Below are 12,602 nucleotides of genomic sequence, written 5' to 3' on the forward strand. Positions count from 1 at the left end.
AATCTTACCAAAACCCGCCCCTTGAGAATATTTTGGGCCTTTTAGGCCGGCCCATGGGCTTTTTTGGGCCAAAACTAAAGGCCCAAAGCTCTTCAAAAAGCGGAATGAGGGAGGTCGATGGGCAGCCATTTGATCAGCTCTAGTATGTATATTACATTATTGTGGGGTAGTTGGTGACAAATCATCTTTATATAAAAGTTATATATTTATATACATCCTCACATCCAAACCAAAGGAACTTACTTTATCACACTTGCCGAAACACGGTTTGCAACGTGAATATCCTCACATGACTATATTTTATCGTATAGATTAAGAATAATATCAAATATTCTCTATAACCATAAATAGGGTCAAAAAGTAAGTGTTGCATATGCTTTGGATGAAAGGGGGTATTAACAGCTATTAAAGACAAACCGTTAATTGTAACCTATTTTTAAATGAAAGCATTTTTTATACGCAAAATGTGTCTCAAAAATATATACATTATTTTTTTCGCACCGAGATCGATAAATATCATATACATAAGAAAGAAATTATTTTAGTCCAAAACTTTTTTTAATATGTTCAGAATATATAATTAGAATATACAAACTTACCGTGCGAAGCACGGGATTCTACCTAGTATAAAAATAGAACTGAGCTGAAATGTAAAACGGATTCGAACTTAACTTGAGCTTTAGATCGAGCACAAAAATGGCGGAAGAAGCACTACTTCCAGAAATAATCGTCGAAATTCTCTCGAGATTACCAGTAAAATTCCTTTGTCGCTTCAAATCCGTCTCAAAATCATGGAATTCCCTAATCAACTCCCTCAATTTCATCAAACTTCACCTCTCCAAAACCCTAATTTCCGACAATTACCCTAATCTCATCTTCGCAAGCTTTTCTATCTCCACCGCCACCATTGCCGCCGATTTCCGATTCACGGAGCTACACCACCCTCTACTCAACTTCCCCGATTGCGACATCGTCAAAATCCTCGGTTCTTGCAACGGCGTCGTTTGCATTTCACCTGCCAGTAGAGCGTACGCTTGTTTATACAATCCTACTATCGGTACACATCGTCTACTCCCTGTTCCGCCCTCTCGATTTCCGGACTTTAATCGTGAAACAGTTTTCCTAAATCATCAACCAAAACCCGAAGAACATGTGTTTGTTTACGGGTTTGGGTATGATAGTGTTAGCGATGATTATAAGTTGTTGCGTATTCTCGAGTTTTATAGGAATTCTGTTTTTGTTGGTACTGAGATTTGCTTGTATAGTTTGAAGAATGGAACATGGAAAGTTGTTGATGTTGTAGATGATGTGTATGTGAATTGTGGTGGTCTTCAGGCATGCAACGGAACGCTTTTTAATGAGGATTTGTATTTCGTCGTACATGATGAGAAAATTAAGCCTTTTGTTAGGTGTTTTAATCTTCAAACGGAGACTTTCTCGGTTATGGACCTTCCTAAGTATGATGAGAATTTCTATGAGTTTTGCTTTGGGATAGGACAAATAAGTGGGTGTCTTAGTGTTTTTTTTCACTATTTTGATGTGGATCATCGCGCATTGTGTGGTTGTAGATTGGTGCGTGCTGATTTTTGGATTATGAAGGAGGATGCTTGGGTTAATTTGTTTAGTATTAGTGATATGTCGAACATTGGGGCTACGTTATGTATTAAGGCGCTTGTTTACTCGAAAGATGGGCAAAAGATTTTGCTCGAGTTGGATGGGTATGGATTTGGTTGGTATGATTGGCGGAAGAAAGATTTTGTAAGGGTTTTAGTTCATGGGTTGCCTCCTGATAATGCTCCTTTCGATGCCTGTACTTATGTGGAAAGCCTTGTTTCGTTTGGGAACCGTAATTATAATTCAAAGGGAAAAACTACCGTTCCAAAGAAGAAGAAAAAGTATGGTTTTTTAGTGGCTTTTATATGGTTTGTTGCCTGTTGTTGTGATCTTATGCTTATGCATGATCTTGTTGTGTGCTCCGTTGTGTTTACTTAATTGGTTTTCTGATGTTAATATTTGATGACGATAAGTTCACTGTTGGACATTTATAGTATATTTGTCTTATGTTTGTTCATGTAACTAGTTTAGTTAGTCGGAGAGTTTTGGTATGATAGTTTAGTGTGTGGTTGACTGGTAGTGATATGGATGGTTCAATTGTTTGTAGAGACGCAAGCTATTAGCATGAAGAATGATTCATGTTGCTTCAATAGCCTAATAGTATGTTCGTAATGTGATAGCTAAAGTTCATGTGTTGGATCACTCAAATGTATAGTACATGATGTCGGTGTAGGAATGAAGCTATGCATTCCTGCCTTTTTGCAAAACGTGATTTGTGTAATATTTTATGATGTAGATTGTTCAAGTATTGATGTTGCATTTCCTTGTCCAATATTTTGCTTATACCCGTAACTTGTATGATCACATGAGGATATTTTGAATCTTCTTATGGATGATGGCAATATGGCATGATGTTTTTTTATGTCATATTTGTGTTGTTGTAGCTCGTAATAGAGGTGATAGTGATAATATCTCGCACTTCATCTTTAGATTGGTACTCCGTATGTTTATCATTTTGGCTTGGCTGCAATGTAATTGGATGCAACTGTCGGACACAACACATAGTTTGTCAGATCAGACACTTTGTGACTTATTTAGTCTAATACTCCCTTTATCTCATAATAAGGTTTACTCTTATTCACACTTTCGTTTTTTGGCTATCTCACCACAAGTTTCAACACTTCCCTCGAATCTGTCTGTACTCGCATAACCATCTACTTTCTCGTTAATTCTCGTCCACCGAGGGTTCTGAACGTTATTGTGAAATAGATGGATTATTTCTGATTCTTTTTGCCTAATATTTTTACCATTTTGTTGTTTTGAAACTAAATTGTTGAATGCTCATGATTTTCTATTGCTAGACTTGGAAAGGCAGTTTTATTCATACTAGCCTCCCGTGCTCTGAACCTTTTCTTTTCTTTCTTTGTTAGGAATGATGGGGATCGTTTCCTGTCATCTGGATTCAAGCTGAAGCTATGACCACTAGTAAGTTATACAAGTATTATTTTATAAGATAACCATGGATTTTACTTTCTTTGATCTATATTTCTTTTCCGCTTGTGCTCATTTGCTTCCCTTTTCTTCCTTTGGTCTTGCTCTTTCTCAAGTATTGGTGCAATACCGCGTGTAAGTAGTCAACAATCATATGTGATCATTATTGGCTGGAGTCTAAGATCATTCATGGCGGTCCTTATCCTTGAATATATTAAACTGTATTGGTGAGACAAAGTGAGACTATCCTAGTATTGCGTATTCAATAATATTAGTTTGTGAATATTGGGAACTTATCCATAATTTTTTGTCATATAGGAATAGGACCTAGATCTCTTGTTCAAGAATTACAAATCGTTCCCACACTGCCTTCAAAAGATATTTAATTATAGGATCAATTGTCAAATCTTCCTTTTTAGTAAATTTCAAAATTTGTAAGACCTTCATGTTAATCGCTCTTTTTGCACCCAATTTAAAAAATATTTTTTACGCCAAAGGTCTAACACTCACTAAGCACAAGTTCCAGCGAAAAAGTTAATTTTTCGGCATCGACTATTTGTTCTTTTCGGTTTTATTACACCTTTTTACCAACAGCTTTCTTATATATTAATACTTGGTTCACTTTTAAGGTTTTCTGGACCATTAAGTTTTACTTCAATTTTCAAAATCGTTTTAATCTTTATTCTCGATTTAAATTCTAAGTTTTTATAAAAGAAATCCGGACTTCGATTTTAAAACCTTAAGTTTACCTTCTTTTGTATTATGTTTCACTCCCCTTTGTTTTTGACTTTTTCTTTTCTTTATTTTCGCATTTTGAGGTGTGCGTTCACCCATGGACGGTTCTAAAGGATGATTCATGTCAGCCGACCCCAAATATTAGGATAGGCTCTGATGAGACTATCCTAATATTGCGTATTCAATAATACGGAGTATTAGTTTGTGAATATTGGGAACTTATCCATAATTTATTGTCATATAGGAATAGGACCCAGATCTCTTGTTCAAGAATTACGAATCGTTCCCAAACTGCCCTCAAAAGATATTTAATTATAGGATCAATTGTCAAATCTTCCTTTTTAGTAAGTTTCAAATTTTGTTCGACCTTCATGTTAATTGTTCTTTTTTCACCCAATTTAAAAAAATATTTTTTAGCGCCTAAGGTCAAACACTCCCTAAACACACGTTCCAGCTTTTTTAGACATCGACTGTTGGTGGCATGCAGAAGTTGTGTTTCCCCTCTTTCTGAATTCTATCTAACCGGTTTTGTTTCCCCCCTTACATTTTCCGTCTTATCTAATAATAGAATCAATCAAGATAAGAGCACAAGATGCAAACAATGTGCTATAATAAAGTACTGGTAGTTCATAAAACGAATATTGTTTGGAAAGCCACGTGAGATAATTTATCAAGAAAAACGTAACTTGCGCATACTCCCGTATTGGATAATGTGGGCAATGTTGTCTTGTTCTGCCAAAAAGTGGGTTTGTGGGTTGTTTCCCATTAAAAATATTTTGAAATGAAAGAATTTGAGAAAAAATCGGTTAAAAGAACCGTTGCACATATGTTTTGAATTTCAAAACGAATGTTTGACAATTAATCGTTATGGTGTCCCAATAGAATACTATGTGTGAGATTGTGATGAAATTTTATGTGTAAAAGGGGCTTACTAACGGATATTGTATTCATCGTCGTTCGCCATAGTGATTTTCCTAGTACTTTGCTAAACACTTGGTTGAGGAGGGGATGAGATTAGTGTTTAGACTTTAGAATCCTTTGTGCAACTTGTTTTGTGTAAACAGTGATATTCTGTAAATCCTGGGTGGCACTTTGTTCTCATACTCGAACATATTCTAATGCTATACCAACTATCTATTTATATTCAACGAGCTAGTGTCTTAAAATCTGACCAAAAGAAATTGCTCATAAAAAATGAAGATAAAATGACACTTCTAGCCTTCTATAGGAGAGATACGGAAGGGCGAAATGATAGTTGCTAGATACTACCTTTTGTAGTTGTGGGGAGTGATCGTTGCTATAGTTTTGCGATTGAATTTCAGTTCTTGCGAGGATGTGTATAATTGTTTTCCCCTTCTTGTCTTTTTGTCAGAGTTGGTCTCCCTCAAGACGGAGGCGTCCGTCGTAAGTCGTAACATTAAAAAGGTCAAATATCATCCCATTTGAGCATCTAATACAAATCTTTTGTTTTTCCTTATGCATTCTGTTTTGTCTCATTCATGGTATTTAACCCGTCTTAAACAAGAATTTGTCCTTTTGCAGTGTTAGTCTTTTTCCGCTTGCATTTCTACTTGTTTATGAATGTTCCTTACTTATTTTGCTATTTCTGATTCAGGGTACATCAGAAGAACACTGGTGACCAGAGCGGTGTGTATGTTTTTTCTGGGTTGGCCTAAAGCGTGTAGGCTAGGAGTAAGTTGCAGTCAAGAACCATTTTCTTTTGTGGTGTTTGCGAGTGTATGGATACTCTGCTCGAGTCTTTGGTACATAAGACAGAGCATGTACACAGATTTACTGGCTGCATGCCTTCAGCGGTTCAGCCCTTATCTGTTGTAAGTTCTAACCTATGTTACTGAATATATATTGTTCTTGTCAGTATATGGAAATGTATCTGTTGATCGGGACTTCGATCGCTCACTTGACCCGAAAAGGCAAATAGCCCCACATTATGCATCCGACACGTGATCAGAAGTTAAACAGGGAGGGTTAAAAGGCATGGGTTGCGGTGTTGCATCTACTATGACTAAATTACTTAGCATGACCAACTACATAGGGCTGTTGAAACGTACACGGGATTGTAATTGTCAAACTCGATATAGGATCCGGTTTGTAGAAGGGGAAATAATTTGATGTGTGAGTCGAAAACGGATCATTTTTCCCCCTTCTAATAAAATTGTGCCTCTCTAAGGGGTTGTTTGGTTACCCATTAAATAACACAGGAATTCTAATTCATGTGAATTGCAAAATGGGTAACTTGTTTGGTTACCCCAATTCACATGAAATAGAATTACCTTGGAACTCTAATTCCTCCATAATTGAGGAAGTTCCTTACCTAGGTCCCCCTAGGTAGGTGGAAATGCCTACATGAATTGCATTTCCTTTATGCAACCAAACAACTTTTCCTAATCCACATGAATTCTAAAATCACGTGATTTATCACTTTCTAGACAATGCAACTTCCTAAATGCAACCAAACGACACCTAAATCCGTCTCTTCCCTAGTTCCCTTGCTCTTCAATTTCCGTTATCCAATTAAAAGGCGCTTCTTTTCTGGGTAATTGCTTTTTTTTTTTCTTTTTATTTATTTATAGCAAACACTAATGTCAATGAGTAGATATGTAATGTTAATATTATTTTATTTACTTTAAAATCAAGCATCAATCTTTAAAGGGATATTCTCTCGTGTACTCCTCAACTTTTTCATTTTCCATGATATACCCCTCTTTTCATGCAAAAAAAAACTTTGACTGTCAATAACTCTTGGCTACAAGTTCAGAATATGATAAACTTTTTTTCCAAATTGACCGTGTTTAAGAGGTCTTTCGTTGAAAAAAAATTCACCGATGTCTCAATTCGTAGTCGGGAATTATGGTCGGTCAAAGTTTATTCGTTAAAAAATGTTTGACCAACCATAACTACCGGCTAAGAGTTCAAAAAGCGGTGAATTTTTTTTCAAATTGAACGCCTTGATGAGATAATTGGTTTGGAAAAAAAAAAAATTACCGTTTTCTAAACTCGTAATAGAGAATTATTGTCGGTCAAAGTTTTTTTTGCGAAAAACGAGGGGTACACCATAGAAAACGAAAAAGTTCAGGGGTACACGAGAGAATATCCCATCTTTAAAAGTAAACTATAAATAGATAATAATAGTCCAAAGTTTACTTTTTTCTCTCTTACTCCTTGATCCGAAAATGATCTGACACGCTTGACCCGAAATGACATGACCAATACCGAAAGCCCAGATGACATGACCCGACTCGAATTAACTCGATAATGTGACAACTCGAACCGACCAGTCTAACCCTTGTTAGGTTTACTAAAAGGTATCAACGTATGACAAGTTGTATAGGAAATGTCAAAAGTCTACACCCTATTATCACCGTTTGGACTTGGCAAAGCGGGTCAATCGGGTTGGGTTTATTCGGGTTCAAGTTGCTAAGAATTCGGGCTGGGTCGTGTCATTTCAGCTTCAGATCATTTTTGGTTGAGTTGTTTTCAACTTATTTGGGGATAACCACCAATTTGCAATGATAAACATTCAGGCCTGTTGAATATGTCAAGTCAATTCGAGTCTCGGGTTAGATTAGGGTCTTCAATTCGCATTTGGGTTGGGTCAGGTAGGGGTGTTCAATAAATGGTTCAGTCCGGCTGACCCGGTTTCCGGGTTCCAAAAAATACGGTGACGGGTCTCCGGTCCGGTCCACACTAAAAAAAGCTCTACTTACCCATTAAAGTAGAACTATTACTGCCCAAAAGCCGAAAAAACTGGATCTAAAGAGTTCCGGTTCGGGTCCTCTCCTAACCGGTCCAATCTCCAATCTTAGGTTAAGTGGTTATCCAGTTAGGAGCTTCATCCGGTCCGGTCTTAAGCAGTACCGTATTGTTACCATACGAGCTGAATTGAACTGACCTGAAAACTAAAACCGTTTCGAACTTAACTGTAAGCAACTGACTAGAGTGACTACAGTGTAAATCACTTAACCCGAGCTTTCGATCAACACAAAAATGGCGGAAGAAGCACTACTCCCAGAAATAATCGCCGAAATTCTCTCAAGATTGCCAGTAAAATCCCTTTGTCGCTTCAAATCCGTCTCAAAACCATGGAATTCCTTAATCAATTCCCCCAATTTCATCAAACTTCACATCTCCAAAACCCTAATTTCCGAAAACAACCACAAAAACCCTAACCTCATATTCTGCAGCGTCTCCTTCTCCACCGCCGCCATTGCCGCCCATTTCCGGTTCACGGAGCTACACCACCCTCTACTCAACTTCCCCGATTGCGACATCGTCAAAATCCTCGGTTCTTGCAACGGCGTCGTTTGCATTTCACCTGCTAGTAGAGCGTACGCTTGCTTGTATAATCCTACTATCGGAACTCATCATTTACTTCCCCCTACGCCCTCTCGATTTCCTGAACCTAATCGTAAACCAATGCCCCGGAATCCGTACCCGAAACCCGAGGAACATATCCTTATTTACGGGTTTGGGTATGATAGTGTTAGCGATGATTATAAATTGTTGCGAATTCTCGAGTATTCTAAGAATTCTGTTTTTGTTGGTAGTGAAATTTGTTTATACAGTTTGAAGAATAATTCTTGGAAATTTGTTGTAGATGATAAGTATGTGAATTCTGCTGGTCTTCAGTTCTGCAACGGAACGCTTTTTAATGAGAGTTTGCATTTTGTTCAACATGATAGTGAGACTAGGCCTTTTATTAGGTGTTTTAATCTTCGAACCGAGACTTTCTCTGTTATGGAGCTTCCTAAGGTTGATGAGAATTACTATAAGTTTTGCTTTGTGATGAGACAAGTAGGCGAGTATCTTAGTTTTTTTCTCTTGAATTATCATGATTTGGATATTAGTGGATGGCATTATAGATTGGTGAATGCTGATTTTTGGATTTTGAAGGAGGCGACTTGGGTTAGGTTGTTTAGTATTAGTGATATGTCGAGCATTGGGGTTAGGATGAGTATTAAACCGCTTGTTTACTCGGAAGATGGGCAGAAGATTTTGCTCGAGTTAGATGACCGTGAATTTGGTTGGTATGATTGGGAGAAGAAACATCTTGTAAGGGTTTTAATTCGTGGGTTGCCTCGTGATAAAGCTCCTTCTGATACCTTTACTTATGTGGAAAGCCTTGTTTCGTTTGGGAAGCTTAATTGTAATTCAAAGGGGAAAACTACCGTTTCAAAGAAGAGGAAAAAGTATGGTTTTTTTAGTGACTTTTATTTGGTGGTTGCCTCTTATTGTTATCTTATGCATGATCTTGTTGTGTACTCTGTGGTGTTTTACTTAATTGGTTTTCCGATATTAATATATGATGATGATAAGTTCACTGGTAGATATTTATTGTATATTTGTCTTATGTTTGTTCATGTATCTAGTTTAATTACACGGGCAGTTTTGCAATGATAGTTTAGAATTTGGTAGTGATTTGGATGGATCAATTGTTTGTAGAGAAGCAAGCTTTTAGCATGAAGATTGATTCTTGTTGTTTAAATGGTGCCATACTACGTGCTTTAATGGCCTAATTGTTCATAGTGTGATGGCTAAAGTTTATGTGTTTGATCAGTTGAATTAGAGTACATGATGTTGATATAGGATAGTACGCTATGCTTGCCTGCCTTTTTGCAAGCGCGTGATTTGTGTAATATTTTATGATGTAGGTTGTTTGAGTATTAATGTTGGATTTTCTTATCCAATATTATGCTTATACCCATAACCTGTATGATCACATGATGATGTTTTGATTTTTTCTCATGGATAATGGCATGATGTTCTGTATATCATATTGTGTTGCCGTTACATGTAATTGAGGTGATAGTAATTTTATTCCGGTCGTCATGTTTTGATAGGTACTTTTTTATCGTTTGCTTGGCTGCAATGGTATTTCGCCTTAGACGCAAGTGTCGCACAATGTCAGACACCTTTTTTTTGGAAGAAAAGTTGTGATGATTAATACTCCCTTGATCTCCTAATAAGTTTACAGTTACTTGCACTTTCCTTTTTAGGCTATCTCACCACACGTTGACACTTTCTTGTTTCTCCCATTGAATATGTCTCTACTTGCATAGCCATCTTCTTTCTCCGTTAAATCTGGTGCACAGCATTATTGTGAGATACAGGGAGTATTTCTGATTCTTTTGTTTAATTTTCTTACCATTTTGTTGTTTTAAAACTAAGTGTTGAATTCTCATGATTTTCTGTTGCTAGACTTGGAAAAGCAGTTTTGTTCATACTATCCTTCCGAGCTCTGAACCTTTCCCTTACTTTTTTCTGTTAGGAATAATGTGGACCGTTTCCTGTCATCTGGATTCAAGCTGAAGTTATGATCTTCAGTAAGTTTCTATTACTCGTTTTTTACAGGCAATGTTCACTTTTTTTGTTGCCAAAAGTGGTTTTGCAGGGTGTTTGCGGTGAAACGTTTCCAAATTAAAGAATTTGTGAACAATCAATAATAAAAAAGTGTTTCGCATATTTTGGATTGAGTTTTTGAAATTAATTCTTAAACATGCCATTGTCCCTATATAATATGCGAGATTGCGAGGCATAGGGGCTTACTAAGGGGTCGTATAGACGTGTAGTCGTCATTGTTGGCCATAATTATTTTCTTAATACTTAGCTAAATGATTAGCTGAGGAGGGAATGAGATGTTTGAATTCCTGTATTGAAACTTGTTTTGTTTAAACCAGGGTTACCGGATTCGCAATTCGTTCAATTCGCTTTCTTAATTCTAATTCGCGATTCGCTCAATTTAGCGAATTGAATTCGCTGGCGAATTACATTATTTTAAAATTCGGTAATTCGTCGAATCCAATTCGCAAAAGGATTATCCTTTTATATCAACAAAGCTAAAAAAAAAAAATCATCTTCCTATCAGAAATCAAAATCAAATTAAAGCTAAATCTACAAATCTACAATAGTGAATCAAATCATTGTGCTTGACTTCAAAGTTCAAACTTCAAAATAACTAGGTATCTTGTCTATACTTCAATTTTTCCTAATTTTTTTTTGGTTTTTAGCATAATCATATAATTCGCTCATCTCAGCGAATAATTCGCGAATTGGGACGAATTAAGATGAAAATGAATTGCGAATTAATTTGCAATTCGGAGGGGGACGAGCGAATTAGGTAACCCTGGTTTAAACACCCCTTAGGTTTCGTTTGTGTCGCAAATTGTTGATTCTTGCTGGTCCATTGAGGCAAACATGGGGCGGGAGGTGGAAGACAAGAAGGGACTATGATGTTGTTAGGGGTCAGTTGTAGTGCCTGGGATACTGTACAGAATTCTGGGCGGCACTTTGTTCCCACTCTCGAACATATTCTAATGCTATGAAGGGATTATGATGTTTAAGGGTCAGTCGTATTACCTGTGATACTGTGCAGAATCCTGGGTGGCACTTTGTTCCCACTCTCGAACCTATTCTAATGCTATGAAAGTATGAAGGACCAACTATCTATTTCTATTCAACATACCAGTGTCGTAAAAATTGACCAAAAAAACTTGCCAAAATGATACAATCTATAGGAGAGCAGGAGTGGTAAGGAAGGGCGAATTGGTACGTGTTATATAAAACTTCTTGTGGGGAATGATCCTCGCAATGGTTAGCGATTGAATTTTAATTCTTGCGATGCTGTGTGCATTTTTTTTTTGCCTTATTAAGCGTTGTCTATGTTAAGTTCATTTAACGGTCTATGCTCCTTACTTATTTCGATATCTCTGATGTAGGTACATCAGAAGAGCACTGGTGACGGAAAGCGGTGTGTACGCATTTCTGATTGGCTTGAAGTATGCATGCTAGGAGTTTTTGTTATAAGGATGCCAGATCGCCGGAGTAAGTTGCAGTCAGGAACCATTTATCTTACGGTGTTTGCGAGTATATGGATACTCCTTTCAAGTCCTTGGTAATTGGTATGTAAGACTAAGCTTGTACACGGATATATTGGCTGCGTGCCTGCAACGCCTAATGCTTGTACGGTTATACCTAGGTTGCATAAATATATATTGCCTGCAACCCCTAACGGATTATATGTGTTCTCACACTGTCCACTCCACTCGTAGTTTACATTTGCTTTTAAATCGGTTTTAATGTAAACACATCTAAATGCGAGCTAGAGAGGCCTACGTGCATTCTCTATCGCACTAAACATGCCTCGAAATTAGAGCATTGAAATTATTTTAAATACTACAAGGGCTCAAAATCAACAACAGTAACAATGACATCTTTCGTTCTCCGACTTTCTTGCTCGAATTTTTGGTCATGTTATTTTGGTTCATCGTTTCCCTTTCAAGAGCTTCTAGCTTCATGGTTAAGGTATATGTACAACAATGCATCCATGATGATTGCACAATTATTCGCCAGCAAAGTTTACCAAATTTTACCGTAAATCTTACATTTGGGTACCTAAGAAAGATGTTCCTATACTACAATTGGCATTGGACTCATATGGTCCAATGCACTTATACTACTAATATCATAAGCTAAAACGAAAAAGTAACTACATCGGTTAATAAACACATGTTGATGGTGTACGGCTGACCGAACACGAAATCTAACATCATCATCCTCAACCTTCTTGAAGGGACGAACTGAACTGGTCAAATCATAGACCAAAACATCACTCATCTGGAAAGTCACAGTTTCGGAGAAATACCTGCTACAAGACCCAAAAGAGTGTCTCGGAGATTCATCTCCTTGGCTATGATACACATCATCTGGAACCCAACGAGGCCCTTGATCCAGTGAGAGAGAGCCAAGTGCACTTACGCCACACAGACGTAGGAAGGGGAAGAAGAAAACAGACCCGAAAAATCTGC

The 12,602-nt window shown here is 37.2% G+C and overlaps 2 protein-coding genes across 4 annotated transcripts; both read left to right on the plus strand.

Moving 5' to 3' along the window:
• Positions 1–625: 625 nt before the first annotated feature.
• LOC141596129 (F-box protein CPR1-like) lies at positions 626–5,710 on the plus strand. Of its 2 annotated transcripts, XR_012522393.1 has the most exons (4): positions 626–1,895; positions 2,985–3,039; positions 5,153–5,205; positions 5,396–5,710. XR_012522393.1 is itself a non-coding variant. In XM_074416189.1 (3 exons), the coding sequence occupies exons 1-2, from the start codon at positions 697–699 to the stop codon at positions 3,031–3,033; spliced, it is 1,248 nt and encodes a 415-aa protein (XP_074272290.1). In that variant the 5' UTR covers positions 627–696; the 3' UTR covers positions 3,034–3,039; positions 5,396–5,710. The 2 variants fall into 2 exon arrangements, 1 of the variants encoding a protein (XP_074272290.1); XM_074416189.1 differs by lacking the exon at positions 5,153–5,205 and having other exon boundaries at positions 627–1,895.
• Positions 5,711–7,702: 1,992 nt separating this feature from the next.
• On the plus strand, positions 7,703–11,839 carry LOC141596128 (F-box protein CPR1-like). 2 transcript variants are annotated; one of them, XR_012522392.1, is made up of 3 exons: positions 7,703–8,987; positions 10,067–10,302; positions 10,942–11,839. XR_012522392.1 is itself a non-coding variant. In XM_074416188.1 (3 exons), exons 1-2 carry the CDS (start codon positions 7,786–7,788, stop codon positions 10,113–10,115), a joined length of 1,251 nt encoding a protein of 416 aa, XP_074272289.1. In that variant the 5' UTR covers positions 7,704–7,785; the 3' UTR covers positions 10,116–10,121; positions 11,514–11,839. The 2 variants fall into 2 exon arrangements, 1 of the variants encoding a protein (XP_074272289.1); XM_074416188.1 differs by having other exon boundaries at positions 7,704–8,987; positions 10,067–10,121; positions 11,514–11,839.
• The last annotated feature ends 763 nt before the right edge of the window (positions 11,840–12,602 follow it).

Source organism: Silene latifolia, chromosome 8 (genome assembly GCF_048544455.1).
Source record: "Silene latifolia isolate original U9 population chromosome 8, ASM4854445v1, whole genome shotgun sequence".
In the NCBI taxonomy this organism is placed as follows: Eukaryota; Viridiplantae; Streptophyta; class Magnoliopsida; order Caryophyllales; family Caryophyllaceae; genus Silene; species Silene latifolia.